This window comes from Bombus pyrosoma, linkage group LG14 (genome assembly GCF_014825855.1).
Source record: "Bombus pyrosoma isolate SC7728 linkage group LG14, ASM1482585v1, whole genome shotgun sequence".
NCBI lineage: Eukaryota > Metazoa > Arthropoda > Insecta > Hymenoptera > Apidae > Bombus > Bombus pyrosoma.
In genome coordinates this window covers 215,585-232,677 of record NC_057783.1, presented here as the reverse complement: position 1 = coordinate 232,677, position 17,093 = coordinate 215,585, and the positions used below count along the sequence as shown (strand labels likewise).

The following is a 17,093-nucleotide window of genomic DNA, read 5'->3' as shown; positions in this document are numbered from 1 at the left end:
AACGAGCAGATGAACTAAAATCAGAAACTACACTTTCTTGGTACGGTAAAACAGTCTCGATAGGTGACCAGCTCAAGGTTTGTGTCTAGGATAAATTTACGTATCCGTCATATAAAACGCCATAAAAAAAAAAAACCCCAACAATACGCACATATACGCATATACATTAGATTAGATATCAAACATAGATTATATATCAGTCGTATTGTCTCGTACGCTCGACACATTGTCGCGTCTATGCGTCACTGACCGATTAAACGAAACGAAGAATCGAAACGCAGAGTTTCGGAGGATAGGAAGTGAGAGAGCCGGCAAGAAATGTTTTATCGGGATTGCCGTTGGGATTAAACGAGCAAAATCTCGAAGCGGACGGTTCGTTATTGAGAGGAATTCCCAGCTGGATTTAGACAAAGTTCGCATGCCAAGGCATCTGCCATACGCGCGCACGTACGTACCGTAAGCGTGAGACACGGCGCGTGCAAGACCGGAATAAATACTCTGAAGTCATCGATCGTCCGTCCCGCGAGGTTTTCCTCGGTTATCGCTACCTCGGGAAACGTAGAACGATGGGAACGGGGTCACGTAATTAGGATAAAATTACTTAAGAGCGTTAAACCGTGGCATCTGCCGATCGGTCACTGAAACTCGAAAGAAAAAAGAGAAAAAAAAGATGAGCAGATGGCGAGGACACGAGGAGAAGGAAAGTTAGTTAAGCAGGTGCGTAGCTTGGCACGCGACAGGTGAACGTGGCGATCGCGCGTACCTTTCCTGGTGTACGTCGAGTTTTAAGGGTCGACGATATCAGAGTGGAAGACAGAGTGGAATGACGGAGAAACGGCGAGATGTCAACAGCGAGAAACTGAATGAAATGGTCGTTATCTATAAGTTATCGATGGTAACTGTAAAAGGTTTCCGAGCGATTGCCGATACGAATGTCAATGGGGAGAAAGAAACGAGCGGAGAATCGGCGATCGATCGAGCTTGTATCGCGAACAGAGGCGCGGAGGTCGCTTCTTATGCTCGGTACATATCGCGAGGCATCGGTTTTTCCCAGGACGACGAGATTTCCGAACCGATACCGCGTCTCCTTTCGTAAATAATCCACGTGGAGGACGACTCGGAGGAGTAAATTCGCCGATGGAATACAAAATACAGAGTGGCAGCCGTTCGTCCAACTTTAATTCTCTGTCGCGCGTTCAGCGGCTCCTCGATTCTCTAAATCGTCGTGATTCGTCTTGCGAGAAGCAGAGAGAAAGGTCGCGTCGCGCAATGGCCACGTTCTCTCTATCCTCTTGTCGCCGGGCAACGAGAATTCGCAATTTATCCTTATAGAAAACGAAAGGTTCCTCTTGCCGGGAATCCCAATCGAACCTCGGATTCCTGCGTACAAAGAAATAACGCAGTCAGAGCGGCTGTCGCATCCTTATTCGCATAAAGGAATTCTTCGTTACAATAAGCGATACCTGACCTAAGCGATAGAAAACACGGTTTTCCGGGAAAACCAAAGACCGATCGCTCCTTCGATTTCCCGCCCTTTAATGTCGAATCGAAGAGACGCGAGGAAGAAGCGGAGCAAGAAAATTGGACGATTCGATTTGCGCTTTCTCTGCAGCCGATTAGCTAATTGCTAGTTGTCCGTGTAATTCGAATTGAATTTAATTTACGCAGGAGAACTACGTAGGTAGTTTTCGCGAAGATCGGTAACCCTTCCTTCTCTTGTATCTTCTCGTCGAGTATAAAGTTTCAATGTCAGCGGCAGGAAATAGTAAGTTGATACAGTTGGCTTGCGACGCGCGTGCGCACGCTTTGCAAAATGATAATGCCTTTTATACGCTCGTTGATAAGCAGACGAGCTGCTTTAAATCGGCATTCGGCACGCGTAACGTAACTAAATCGGAAGGAAGGAGATGTTACTTTTAAAGAATACCGGTTGACGTTAGCTGGTTAGCTGGACAAAGAAAAAAGAGCGTTTCCCGAATTTCAACGAGTTTCAACGAAAGAGTTTCAACGAATTAGATAGTATGCAATGCAGTATGCGACAAAAATATCGCGATGTAACAAAAAATGTTATCGTAAAGCTTGGAAACTCGGGAAATTTCTATGGTAACAGGGTGAGCACCACTGTAAAACAGAAGGGCGCGTGCCACGAGTTCACATCTGCCGCAGTTGTTTTCGCATCCCCCCGGTTTCTTTCTGGAACACCACCACCACCACCACCACCACCGATAAACGAGTCTCCGGTTTGAGAAAAAAAGACTTCCGCAGGAAGCAGTAGCAGACCTTGCCATCGCCACCTTCCCGTTTCCTGTCTCATCGACTCGAAAGAAATCGGCCGAAAGTAGTCGGCCGAAAGTAATCGCTGGAAAACGATAGCTGGAAAGCAATCGCTCGAACGGACGGAAGAAGCCAGTAGGAACGTTTCCAGAAGAATTTACCGAAACTCGTCTTTACCGCTTCCTATCGCGGATAGAATAAACGTTTCTCAAGAAATTGTCTAGTCGAGGAGGAGGACGCCAGTCTCCTAGCGTCTTCTTAAGGCCGTCGTAGAATCGTTTAACGCCACACCATCGGTTCTGGCTGCGTACCTCGATGCGTTATCGCGGTCGCGGTCTTCTGCGATCTGTTGATCTGCCGGCGAAGAAATTGGAATTGGCGGAAAAAGAGCGGAAACGCGATGCCAATTGGAAATTGAAAGCGTCGCTTGACGAGTTAGGAACGAGGATAAGGGAAGGGGTCGGGAGAAACGGTAGTACGGGCCTGAATAAGGGCCCCAGGAAGGGGACCGGCTCAGGTAAGCAGCTGCAAGCGTCTGCAGGGGCAACAGCAGCCGCGCGCTTAAATTAGTCCCGGCACAACTGTCGTTCGCGTAACACCAAGGCAAGGAGAGAGAATTCTTCGGTCGTGTGTTCCGGTATAGAGCTTGGTGACAAATTCTTCAAGAGAAACGGACGGTAGTGTTTGGATATGTGGTGGGTGAACGCGAAAAACGTAGAACTTTGAGTAGGGAGCTCGAGCTGAGATTCGATAATCTTCAATTCCACCATCGCGCGCTAGGATTTCAAAGCACTTTGGACATTTGAAAGTTTGATGGATTACGATGGATAACATCGTGCAGTCGCTAATTGGCTAAGTGAATTTTAAACGAGAAGGAAGCCTCGTATGGGTGGGAGAAGGTGGGAATTGGACGATCGTATGAAGGTTCACAGAGAGACGAGCGAACGAAGAAGCAGAGGAAACGAAGGAAGATGCTGATACTTAGGCTAATCGCGGTGTCGAGTCTCTGCTGGATGGCCAGGTGCGACTTGTTGGACCTGTACGTGCAGCACATGGACGAGACCATGAGGACCTTGGCCTACAGGAACAGGCATCATCCGAAAGACGTCGTATCCAGGATAAAGAGAAGTCTCGGAGAGGAACAGGCGCTTCTCAGAGTAGGTACGTTTAAGAAACAACGGCTGGACGTGGATAAAGAGTGGTACGCGCGATGGAAGGCGAGCAGGAAGATCCCTTACAAGGAGGACGGGCTGGACTTTGCTAATTCGAGGGAAGAAAACCTGGACCCGGATCAACACGAGCTGCTGAGCAACGCCAGTCGGATACTCGGCGTCGGCGGACAATCCGAAGAAACGACGATCGCGTCCACGCTGGAGATGAACGAAACCGTGAACGCGTTCGACATCGACGTCTCTAACGGAGAATCGACGTGGTCGTCCGGCAACGATACAACACCGTTCGACAAACGACCGATCGAAGACGAGAATCCGAAGGCGGAATCTCGGGAGGAGACCACTCGGACCATAGATTCGCAGGACGACGTCGAAACAGAAGGAAATTCTCAATTCGAGACGATGGACGAAATTGGTACCGTCGCCGTCGCCGCCGCCGCCGCCGCCGCCGCCGCCAGAGCAAACAACCTCTTCGACGATCCTATCTTGAAAAGAAGCGCAAAGTCGCGAGACAATCGAGTTCCGAAAAAGTACATCCCACCGATGGACAAATCAGCGAAGCTGTTACGCGCGTCCAAGTATACCGGTGCCGAGGAGACGATAGACGATCGACCCCGAAGAAGCATCGAGCAACCGAGGTTCACCAGACGCGAGATACTCGACGACGACGGAGAAGTTATCCTCGAGTGGGATCCTTCGGACGAGCAGATGGTCACCTTCAAGGTGATCGCCAAAACCTTGGGATACGTCGGCATCGGATTCAACGAGAAAAACCACATGAAGGGAGCTGATATTCTGCTGGCTTGGGTGGACGATCACACGGGCACCGTGAATCTGCTGGTAAGCGCCGCCGCGTCCCATCTCGATCATCGGTGATCGCCAAAGGTATTCGGCCCTGTGATCGATCGTCTCCAATCTGCCCCACATCTTCTTTTTACCCATGTCCTCTCTTCCTTCTTATCCCGTAGCCTTTGTGCAATCGTGCTTCCAACGGATCGATCGGCATAGCAAGACGGTGATTAGGACGCGTGAGAATAGTCGAGCGGCCGCCAACGGGAAAGTCCGCGAACGTCGGCGCTAGCCGTGTGGGAAGAACTCGTTTTCTTCTTATCGGAACGCGATCCCAGATTTCTATTTTCGCTGCGCTTTCGAGACGGCGCTTCTGCGATCGATCAAATCGTCGATCGCAGTAAATCGTCGTTGCAAATACCGACAAACGTTAAAAGCTTTCGTATCAGCCGTGTGAATCGAGAGCTGGCGAATGAAAGAAGAATAGTGCAGGTGCAGAGGTATTCGAAAGGACGACGGCGGCGACGATGAACCAGAGGCGCAAGAGGAGGAAAGGAAAAGTAAAAGGACGAAGGCAGGTAAAAAAAGGAGGGGAAGAAACGAAAAGCTAGGAAATTAAAGGAAGATTAAGAAGGGGAGGACGAAACAGCAGTCCGAAAGACCTGCGAGGCTGAGAGAAGGACGAGGAGAAAAAGAAGCAGCAAAAGGGGGTATCGCGAGCCGAGGTATCGGCCTCTCGCCTCTCCTCCCTCCCGTCCAAACCACCAAATCCTTCTGCGAATGGATCCCCTCGCTCGTGGTTTCGTTTCAGTCGCACGATCCGTATTAACGAGGTTCGTTTAATTAACGCGTCATCAGAGATCCCAGTCGATTGCCTTCTCTCCTCGCGATCCATAGCAGCGGCTGGGAAAACCAACGAACAAGATATTCGTGCTCTCGTAGGATTTTCCACTTCTCTTTTCGTTTTCGTTTTCGTTTTCGTTTCCGTTTCCGTTTTCGTTTCCATTTCCGTTTCTCCTTTCCCTTTGGATCGCGGCACGTGGTGCCTCTGCTTCGGAAATAGCGTGACATCTACGCGCAAATTACCAATCGAAACAACTCTCTTACACGGACTTTGCTCACTTTCTTGTAATTTCAAGTATCCACACTACGACGAACATTGGAGTTTCCATTCGGAGAACCACGCAACGAGGGGATTAAAAAGAAACTGGTTATCGAAACCTGCTCCACCCCTTTTTTCTCCCTTTGCGCGGCTTCTCCGAATTCCTAATCTTAATTAAATTTATATCCATTCTCCGAGGTGTGCTACAACGTTGGTTGAAGCGCGGCCACGCGAACCTGCCCTCGCCATCTTCCACATCGTATCGTATTCGTATTCGTGACGAATCGAAGCATTCTTCGATTCGATGAAAATCGCCGAAATTATCAGCGAAACGCAAACCGGCCGAGTGGAAAAGAATTTAGTGGAATTTCTCGGCACCATTTACTCGATATTTATCCGCGACGGCCAAGGCCGACAATGAGGAAAGAAACGGACAGAACGCAGCCACGCAGGTGGATCAAGAGGAGTCTGAACGGCACGGCGTTGCTAGAAAATTAACGAACATCGTTCCGCCGGACGAGATAAAGTCGTGATAAATTTACGTCCGGCGAGGGCAGCGAGAGACCTTTCTCTCTCTCTCTCTTCCTCTCTTCGATCTCCTCTCTTCTCCCGCCTCTTCCACCTTGACGAATCCGAAATCCACCGGCCAACCTGACCGCTTGTCAATTCCATGACTCGACGAATTTCGATGGGAATATCTGAAAACGAAGAAATAATTAGACGAATAAACAAATTTCCCTTACATAGACGCGCGACGATATCGCTCGTATATCGATAAAGTTTGAAAGCGATGTGAAAACGAATCTACAAATTGTCGCACGTTTATCGAATAACACACGACAATAACAGTAGATTCCGAGATAAATTTCAAAAACAGCCTTTATAACGTTATGATTTTCCTGTATTTTTCGATCTACAAAGGTGATATCTAGAGAGCTGTTAAAAAAATCCCTGGATATAGATGAATCCTTTGACGATACACCGATACAGACGATACGGACACCAATCGTATTAGCAAATTATCAGAGGCGATTTAATCGCAGTTTAATCGCAGCAACTTCTTCCGCCAACAGATATTTAAATAAATAATCGCCGTTTGTTCAAACGAGAACTGTCTTTCGCACGGCAGATACAAAATCAAGCCCGCGTAAATTCGAATACGCCAACAGCCCGCAGGCAAATCATGCCACAGGCAATGGTACACGGCCGATACGGAATACACGCAGAAGGACGGAGAAAGAGAAACACGTATACGCTGGATACAAGCGGGAGGTGAAAGTGTGCGAAAGGTTGCGTGACCGAATACGTGACGAACACACGAGGAATCACGAAGGTGTGTAAGAAAAGGCCCCTTCTCAGGGGGCATAGGTATGTTGTGTCCTGGCAGTTGGTTCCAAAGGGTCCCACAGTCAAGGCCTCCAGACATCGACCGGGGGGAGGCTACGCGAATCTTTGAGCATCGTTGCAAAGAAAGACGAAGAGCGGTGCTGCTGCTGCTGGCTGGCTCCAATGAATCGGCCGACGCGTGATACCTCTCGCCCCTCGAATCTTCGAACGCGTGTTGAGAAACGACGTTAAGTTTCTGCAACTAACGATGCAACAAAAACAGACATTTCCTTTGAATGGTATTTCTCTAGAAGAGAAGAAAAAAAGCTGCAGGTTTCGTTTATCGAGAAACAAAGGCCACGATAATCGCTCCATTTACTCCGCCTTGTTATTACGTACCAGGCGTATTAAGCTTCTGCTATTTCGAATTTCATATAACGAATTTCAGTCGACTTTTGTTCGTTCGTTCAAATTGCCTCGCCCCTTTACGCATCGAAACATCTCGTCTCCTCCTCGTTGTATCGTACGTTGGAACGCGGTCGAGATCGGAGAGAGGGGCCGTTTCGAGAAAGGACAAAACTGGAGAAAATTCGACGATTGCTGAATTATTCACCGCGAGCCACGGCATGCGCACGTACGACGATTACGATCGTAATTTATTAGAGACAGGGGAAGCACGTTTCGCAAAGTGAATCTGAAATGCAGGTAATCTGCGATCCGTCCATCTGGTGGTGCAACAGGCCCAGCCTGAGACCAACTCGGTGCATAGACGGACGCACACATTCTCCTCTCGTTTCGCCGTGATCTTTTTCTCATTATCTTCGACATATCCTGCTCGTCCTTTTTCACCCGCCGCCAACCAGTTTTCGTTTGTTTCCGATCCAACTTCTTCGTCTTCGAGCTCTCGCGTTCCACAGCTTTGCAGTAAACCTGTACACGCAAATAGGACGAGAAAGTATCCGATGTTTCGTAATTATAGTCCCTCGTGGTCATTGAATCACGACGAATATGTCATATTACAATTGTTACAAGGTACAAATTATCCAATTCTATTCCGCTTGACTCTGGGAAAAAGGGGAAATCGTAACAAATTAAGACCCAAGCCGAATCTATAACGAGCAACTTGTTCGCGTACCGATATCGTCGATTAACGGATTCTTATGCATCTAGGTCCAACAAATCGATGAAAAAATCGTTAAACTTGGAGAAGGTAGCTATCGCGTAGCGGGATACCTTCGACGCGTTTACGCTCTACGCTCGTTTACTTGGTTTTACCGCTTTATCACGACCGAGAAGCGAATCGTCGCTCTACTCTAATCGTCGCTGTCAGGTAGCCAAGTGGGATTTTAACCGAGCACACGGAGAATATTTGACGGATCGATCCTCCGCGTATGACGCAATACGACGCAATCGTAAAGCAAAGTTCGTAGGTCATTCTCTTTTTATCGCCGCTTTTCACCTCTTTCACCATCAACCACTTCCAGCACGAGGCTGCCTCGTTTGCCTGCCACAGGCGATCGAAAGAAACTTCGGAGCACGAGTTATCATGAAACTCGATTTGGCACCGATTTGGGTACGGTTTTGTGGTTAATTCCACTGGACGAAAATAGCATGATACTTTACAGATATCGGAATCGCGATTAATTTGGAAAGATGATAAACCAGGGGAACAAATTTCATGAAACGGGTATTTGCGGGTATTTTTCGAGTGTCTAATCGATCGAAAGATACAAACACGAATCGATTAACGTAAGAACGAGAGAGAAGAAAGACGCAAAGATCGCCAAGATTTCCATGCAATCGCAAACATTCTCACCCCTGACAGTGTTTCGATTCGTCGATTATTATTATACGCGGATAGACGCGTAAAGCGAACCACGACCAGCTATAACGCGTCATCGAGCGTAATTGCGCGTAACAGCGTGTTCTTCCCAAGATGAAGACACGTGAGAACCGGATCGGCTCGTACCGTGACCGCGACACGTTGCAAACTGGCTACTGGTACGTGTGACGTACTTTACGAGAACGAATTCCGAACCTGCGCTACGGGAAAACCTTGCTCCGTCTCGTTCCAGCTTTTAAGAGCTTTTCCTCTTTTATTATTTCCTCGCTGTCAGTTTTTACGAGAATAAATTCTGTGCCAACGTCGCTTCGATGTCGTTCGATGAAATTTACACAAGCTCTTTGCCTCTCACCGGTTTCCATCTGTTACCTCTTACGAGAAAGAATCCTGGTAAAGCAGAAAACTCGAGACTTTTGCTATTCCGCGACGAATACCGCTCTGACTCTAATTTTTCCATAAATATGTAGAAACGGCGATCCAAGCCAAACTGGTTATGACATTTTCTTTAGAAAGTAAAGCAACGACCAAAGAGGAATCCTGTCGTTTCTGTATTCGCTTCGATTTTCTAAAGACGATTTTCTATCGTCCAATTTTCTAAATACCTAATACCGCGAAACCGTTTGCAAACGCTACTTTTCGAATATCTTTGCGTCGAAAGTTGTACACGGAGCTTTTAAATATGCCAACTTCAAATTGATTTCATCGAAATTGACTTATCCAACAACGACCACATTTTCATCGCCCGTACAAGCGTCGAGCGTTGGAAACAAGCGAGGAAACTATTTACTCGCGTTAACGAAGACACGCGCCATTGCACCGTACAACGTACAACGTACAACGTACAACGTACGAGTGTTGTTTTGCCAGCGATTAGGAAAGACGTGGATTTTGGTCGGTCTGTTCCGTTGATCGTGTCTGTTTAGAGACCGGTAGGTGGTTGTTCGCAGTTGCCTAAGAACGATAGGAAGGCCCTTTATCCCCGTCGAGGGACCTCTTTGCGCTACCAGCTGCTGTTCTGCCAGGTGGTAAAAAGGAAGGAGAGCCACTATACGAAAAGGAAAGGTAACCGCACAGCAGCAGGGAGAGAGAAAGAACGAGGAGAAGCTGGAAAACGAGAAGGGAGGAGGAGAAAGCGAGACAGCGTAAGAGACGCGCAAGAGAGAGAGAGAAAAGCGGAGGAACCAAGCGCGCAGTTGGGTTTCTCGTTCGAGTATCGAAACGAGATGGAAAAACGTTGGAGGGAGAAAAGTATAGAGGGCAGTAAAAGTAAGAGTAAGTAAGAGTAAGAAGGACGGAGGGAAAAAAGGGAAAGGAACATCGGTGAAACATCGGTGTGTGAAAGAAGAGGGAAGAAAGGCAGAGAAAAAGGAGGGAGAACTGTACGTCCAAAACACCTGGCAAGCATCGTCCTCCTAGTGGCGCCTCTTTTTCTTCGCAATCGCCGGCCTATGGGAACCACCGCGGTACAACTCCTCCGCGGCACAACTCCTCCGGGGGCACAAAGGGAACCGTTTCTTTTTTGGCCACGCGTATATAGATCGGAAACTATTTCTCAAGATAGATCATCGTACGGTTAAACGAGGCCGATTCTTCGTTTCTGGTTGCCGTTGGTTGCCCGTTGAGCGAAACGCGTTTTAACAGACATTCCCCGTTCCGGAATAAAAATAAGCGCCGTACTTTCCAACGTACCGAAACGTTCGAGTTTCTCGGAAGACTGCCACAGGAAACGCGAGTACCGATCCATGACGTCACATCCGCCGAATTAATTTTCCACATGCACGCACGTGTGCCTCTTTTCCCACGCATCGGTGACTCGATTCGACTCTTTCGAAAGACCATGGAACCAACGTCAGCCAACTTTTCGCCTTTTCTCTCTCATCCTTCGTCACGTTTCCTCCAGTCTGTCTAGTCGGATCACCGATCCATCGGTCCTGTGCATTCGTTGGCTCGCAAACGCGCAGAGAAATCTGTCGCTGATGTTTCACGATTATCGATGTTCCACGTTATCGATTTCGTGACTTCAAGTACAAGACAATAGCATATCGTGTACGGTAGTATGCATAGAGCGATAGGAACGGCTGTTGAAAATATTCAAACGTCTCTGGAACCCTCTAAAACACTTTAGAAGCAGACGATCGCTATTAAGTCGTCGTTGTCGTTGTTAGATCAGCTTCGTATTTTACCGATATTATCGCTACAGTCGTCGTCTCGTTACAGCGCTAACGAGGTTTCCACATATTTTCTACAACACACACGTGCATCCTTTTCGAGAAATTCACGCGCAGGTTGTTAGATGTTCGATAGTACGCGTCGATATCACTTCGATCGGTAATTTATACTCGGAGATCCTACCTTACAAATCGCTCGAGTGCCAGGTGTTGGCACGAGCTTCCATAACCATTTGCATAATTTTCCTAATCGACGATCAAACCGTTCCGCCCCGGTCCGTTAAACACGGTCCACATCGAAAAAGAAGACGCTTTTCCTGTTCACCGACAGCCACGTATAAGTTACAGCGATTAAAACGTTGCAACGACCAGTCGATCCATCGAATCGAGAGAGACCGCCGAGAAATCGCCGACTTTTTTTAATCACCGTCTACCAATGCCACGGACGCTACGTGCTAATTAGCCCGGCGACGATGAGAATATCCGGCTGCCATGAGAAAACCCCCGGGGCGAATCTCGTGAGAACGCGCGCTAACCCCAGAATCGCAGCCGCTAATAATTATAATTAATCGGAAATCGGTAGGCGGGTTTATTCAAATCCAAAGTAGACGCTCGTAATCGATCATTCAGATTCACGCTGACATTCATTATCGCTGAAAGCGACAACGGAATCTCGCGATTTTCAAGTGGGATTTTCACTTTCCCTCTCCTTTAGCAGCTAATGCGTTTCATTATCGCGGCATCAAATTTTTATAGACGCGCCAAACTGCCATTAAATGATACGTACAATATAATAATTATAGCGTACAGCGCGAACAACCATCTTACGAACGTAAGCCACTGCGATCGAACGGCTGCGTTCTCTCTTCGCGTGGCCTGTTTTTCTTTTCTTTTTTCTTTTTTTTTTTTTTTTTTTTCTTACCGAGAGACGCGCATACTTTATCATCGTTTCCTCTTTGCACGTGCTCGTTACAAAATACGCAACGAGCGTGACGATGCTCGGCCAATTATTTCGATTCATTAAGAGCAGGAAGGGGACTTCCCTTCGGCCTCTTACAAACCTTAGCGCCCGACCATAATCGGAATCCAACGGACCCAAACGCTCGCGGCTATCCTTCCGATTGTCAGCGTCACGGCTGACGGTGTTGTTTCCTTCGAGCGCAGGATGCATCGGAATGTCGTTAACTTAACGGAACGTCGCTCGGATCTGACAGGCCAGTAAACGTTGTTATATCATCGATTATCGAGTACACATCGAGGAATAAACGCGATTCCGCGGACGAGCAGCTCTGCAGAGAGTAAAGGTGAAAGTGCAGAAAGTGGAGAGGAACGAATCGAGCCTGACAGAAAGCTTTGATTCGTCGTCCAGTTTATACACCTGGCGCTCACCTGACCCGATAAACTTGTCCGTCTCGTTCCACCGGCAAATCAAATTTCTTTTGATTTTTCAGGACTCGCACGGGATCGAAGGTCCAGAGGCGGCCCTGGTCACCGACACGTCGCAGGATGTCAAAGTATTGGGTGGCTCGCAAAACGAAACTCACACGAGCGTAATCTTCTCGCGAAACTGGCAGACCTGCGACCCTCAGGATCATCGGCTCACGGTAAGGCTGTAAGCATAGACAGCGTCACGATGTTAGGATTTACCAGCATGTTCGATTCATCGTTTTCTTCCCTCGATTACACCTCGTTTCTTTCCACTATTCGTAGAAACGATACCCTCTTTTAACATTACTTTCCTTGTCCTCGTTCAGAGCTACGCTACCTGGACACCGACTATACGGTTAATTAAAATCCAGACATTAGCAAGATTAAAAAATCCACCGGTTACCGATTAATTTGATTAATATCAATAGCAAACGATCGTACTCAAAACGATTGTATTCAAACGCAGGCCACTGCTTCGTCGATCCTTGGTTCAAAGATACGCGATTGAAACGCATCTCGACTAAGCAAATTTAGCGGTAAGCGGTAACGGGCAATGGGTTAAGGCTGGTATAAGGGGTATATGGCATTGTGGGAATAAAATCAAATATCCGAGACAAAGGATCGTGTTGCCTCGTAACTGCGCATCGAGTAATTAGAACTGGCGGGAGAACAAATTGTCCGATATTCGATTCCACCTGACGGAGCCTGGGAACTGGGTATAGCCGAGAAGATTTACAACGTAGAGACAAGAGCGCTGGTAGAATTCGCAGAGAGAGCCTCCTCTCTTTTTCGATTTATGCCCGGCACGAAGGCAGCCCGCGACTTTAACAGGCCCTTAGACCACGGTACGTCGAATTCCCGCAGCGATATTTAGGCGTTTAGCATGCCGTCCGCGACCCTCGTGCGTCTCCTCCACGATTCCCATTCTCGATCCGCAGCGGGACTAACCAGCGTGCCGTCCAGCCCATTGAAATATTTCTTAACCAGCCTATTTCCCATATCCGAGCCTCTCTTCCAATTCCAACCGCAGCAGAACCATTATGAAAAAGTAATTATCGCTTGCTATCGCAGGGAGACACGATTCGAGTCCTGTGGGCGCTTCATTCCAGCGATCCTGAGCTAAATACTGCTGTTTGGCCCGGTGACAAGCGTGGAGGCAGAGCTTTGAGACTCAAGACTGCGGCTCCTCATGCACCTCCACGCCATACTCGGGATATCAAGCATTGGGACGTGAAATTGAATCAAGTAAGTGGAATCGGTCACTTCCTGTCTCATTTTTCTTCAGCCGACAATTTCTTCTTATTAATTAATCAACTGATTTAAGAAAAAAAGAAAAAAGAAAAAAACAAATCGATTGCAATCGATGTAACTTTGCCAACTCGACAAAGAAAAACGATCTCGCACGCAACGATAAATAAAGAGGACATTTAGCTCTCTGCTGCGTTTCTCGTCGCTCGCTTCGCACAAGCGTCGTTGCTACACGGAAACGCTCAATGTGAAACGATCGATAGCTTAATTATTAATCGTTGTACGAGCAACCGAATGCCTGTATCGTGATTAATTATGTGTTCTTCTTGATACATAGCCTCCGGTTTCAGACAGCGTAGACACCACCTATTGGTGCAAGATTTTCAAGGCACCTCATAAGGAGAAGCACCATATGATCGGGGTAAGTAATTGAAATTCGCCGAAATTCACCGAAATTCGAAATTTAACAAAATACGTCTTCGTTTTGGAATAAATTTGGTGCGCGACGCGACGAGTACCGAGGAATGTCGTGAGGTTGGGCCTGATTCGTATGTGCTTCACGAATCACGGTCATCCGTGCCGGACATGGCACCGTGTCGATGGACGTCATTAGAATAAAGAAGGGCCTCGGAATGATGTCATTCCGTGGCCGAAACGTTGCCCGATTGCCAATGAAATCTGCTTGAGAAGATTTCTCGGCAGAAGAGCAGCACGCGGTTCAATCTGATATTCCGAAACTGTCTCGCCGCGCGATTGATTCTTCTGCTTCTTCGAATCCTCTCAACCGTATACCGTCATCGATATATCACATACAAACACCAACTCTAGGGCGATACGTGCGAACATCGAGCAACGATTCATCTTCTGATTTCAGTACACGCCACTCGTGGAAAAGGAGAACCAAGATTTGGTTCATCATATTATATTGTACGAGTGCGCCTCCACTTTGTCGATCTTGGGACAACACGCGAGAATCGTTGGAGCTCCGTGTTACAGTCCCACGATGCCGCGAGAATGGGAATCGTGCTTGCAGCCGGTGCTTGCCTGGGCACGTGGTAGTACAGGTACGCTAGAGGAGAGAGCATAAGATTTATTCGACAATTTCGATTATTTAACTCGCAAGTCAGTTTACCGGATAAACGGTCGGTGGAATGGGAATTTTCTTTGCTACCTATCGAGTTTCGTCCGGACAACGAGGTTCGACGTTTAGATGGAACGATCGAATCGGACGTTACCAAAATTGAAAGCTTAATAAAACCTATCTATCGGGCTAGGGTATCCGAAATTCGTCTAGTTTTTTCAAGCATCCGACTTTCACACTGGAATTAAATTCACCAAAATTCTGAAAAACACGACAGCTTTGTAAATTATCTTTAGTCTTTACCATTATCAGAAGCACGGCACGACAGTATATATGCAGTAGTAGCGAGATAGTACCAGTATAGATGATACGATGTGTCTTGGCACAGGTGAATGGCTTCCGGAACACGTCGGCATTCCCATCGCGGAACATCCTGAAGGCTCTTATTACATGTTAGAAGTGCACTATAATAATCCGGATATGAAGAAGGTGGTAGACAGCAGCGGAGTACGTCTACACTTGACCGCGAACCTACGTCCTCAGGAAGCGGGAATTCTCGTTGCTGGCGTGGCTGTTAGTCCTCTTCACCTGATTCCACCGAAACAAAAGGAGTACGCCACGGCAGGTTACTGTACTCCTCATTGCACCAACACTGTACGTAAACGCCACTCTTTCGATAATTATAACGCGCTTCATCCATCCGTTAGTTTCTAATATTCTAAAATGTGAATTACCCCCACAGATGTTCCCCGAAGGCGGAGTGAATATCGTTTCGGTGGTCTTGCATTCTCACTTGGCCGGTCGTCGTTTGAGTCTGAAACACATTCGCCAAGGCAAAGAATTGCCCAGGATAGTCGAGGATAACCACTTTGATTTTGATTATCAACAGTCTCATACCCTCGAGAAGGAGGTGAAAGTACTTCCAGGAGACGAATTGCTGGCCGAGTGTGTTTACGGTACGTTGGACAGGACGAAGCCTACTTTGGGAGGATACGCGGCATCTCAGGAAATGTGTCTGGCCTTCGTGGTACATTATCCGAGAACACCACTCGCAGCTTGTTATAGTATGACGCCGGTCAAACATCTGTTCAAGACTCTCGGCGTGTACAGCTTCAAAGGCGTTACTATGGATCACCTGGAGAAGCTTTTCCTAACAACTAGGTAAGCAAAAGGTAAAAGTTTGTTCGTACTTTGATGCGCACAGCCTATACTCTACACACCTTCTTATCCGTCACCTTTGCTTCGCTGTTACGTCGCAGGACCGATGCTGTGACTATTCCTTCCACTGGTCAACAACAGCTTCCAATTTACCCTGCTACGAGGCCTAGCGAAGAAATAGACGAAGAACTTATAAGGGAGGCAAAGTCTGCCTTGATGGCTATGAGGGATTACACGATAGAAAACGAGAACGACAACGTCTTCTCTCGGTTGATCATCGAAGAGCCCGAAGAGTTCAGAGGTAAACAATACGAACGCCTATTCCCAGGAAACTGACAATCATCACGACTGATAACTGATATAAGACTACGATAATTATGCGTCTCGATAGGTCGAACTTTGGCCGAACATATTCTGGCTCTACCCTGGACGGAGGAACTTCTTGCTAGATCCATCGAACAGAGTCTGTACCATGGCAGGCATATGACATTTTGCAGGAAGAGGGACGATAAGCTTGCTCTGGTATGTCCAATTTTGATCCCTTCTCATTCGATATGTCAGTGTACAAGCAACCTGCCTCTATTCTATAAAACATTCTTCGACGATATAACAGAATAGAATAAAATCCATCCATTTAAGCAACAGTTTTCAAAGATGAAATCTATGACGTTCGTCGATTTTAAGTTATCGATTAACATATTCTTTGCAGCCGGCTGACATACAGACGTTCCCAAACTACACAGCACTGCCGGAAACAAACGAAACCACGTGCACCGAAATGGCTATGCTATCCAGTGCATCGAGGAGCTTGTACTTTGACATCGTGCCGCTTCTCGCGATTCTCGTTACGGCGATCATTGTTTCCTAAAATTAAAGTCAAATATGTATTAGACGTTTGATTGTCCGTTGTTTGATCGTCGTTGATTGTACGGTCAATTGTACGTATCCGTCTTATTCGTCTCGCTTACGAATCGGGACTGTTCGAGACAGGCTAGAAACGAGCGATATCGTTCGACGATAATCTACGAGACCGTTATCACTGCCTGCAGGGGAACGGACGGCAAGATTTTCGAAAAATTTTCACCGCCCAACGTGTGCGTGCGTGCGTGCGTGCGTGTGTGTGCGCGCGTGTATGTATGTGTACGTATATGTGTATACACACGCCCACACACGCACAAAAATATAATATAATATATATGTATAATGTAATGTAATGTAATGTAAATATACCATTCACTTATTTATAAGGTATTCGCGCTACAAGCCTTTCCCTCTATTTTCTATGAATTTTGTATAAAAAATAAACCAGTCTGTAGAAACTGTACCATTACACGTGTCATCATCGATTCCCATCCCCTTTTACAAAAAAGAAATTATTAGTAAAACCTGGAGCGGCGACGAATACGAGTTAAAGGAAAAAGGAAAAGTGTAGTGTAATTACGGCAAAGAGAAAGAAAAGGTTTTAACGGAAACATTCTTACCGCTACAATGTACGGGATGTCAG

General features: G+C 47.2%; 1 protein-coding gene across 2 annotated transcripts; it reads left to right on the top strand.

The window, feature by feature from the left end:
- The first annotated feature begins 126 nt into the window (after window positions 1-126).
- On the top strand, window positions 127-16,903 carry LOC122575267 (MOXD1 homolog 1-like). 2 transcript variants are annotated; one of them, XM_043743977.1, is made up of 10 exons: window positions 127-4,286; window positions 12,126-12,278; window positions 13,174-13,347; window positions 13,688-13,771; window positions 14,225-14,414; window positions 14,820-15,085; window positions 15,174-15,592; window positions 15,691-15,890; window positions 15,981-16,111; window positions 16,299-16,903. In XM_043743977.1, the coding sequence occupies exons 1-10, from the start codon at window positions 3,246-3,248 to the stop codon at window positions 16,455-16,457; spliced, it is 2,817 nt and encodes a 938-aa protein (XP_043599912.1). In that variant the 5' UTR covers window positions 127-3,245; the 3' UTR covers window positions 16,458-16,903. The 2 variants fall into 2 exon arrangements, with proteins under 2 accessions (XP_043599912.1, XP_043599913.1); XM_043743978.1 differs by lacking the exons at window positions 15,981-16,111; window positions 16,299-16,903 and having other exon boundaries at window positions 15,174-15,603; window positions 15,691-15,831.
- Window positions 16,904-17,093: the final 190 nt, after the last annotated feature.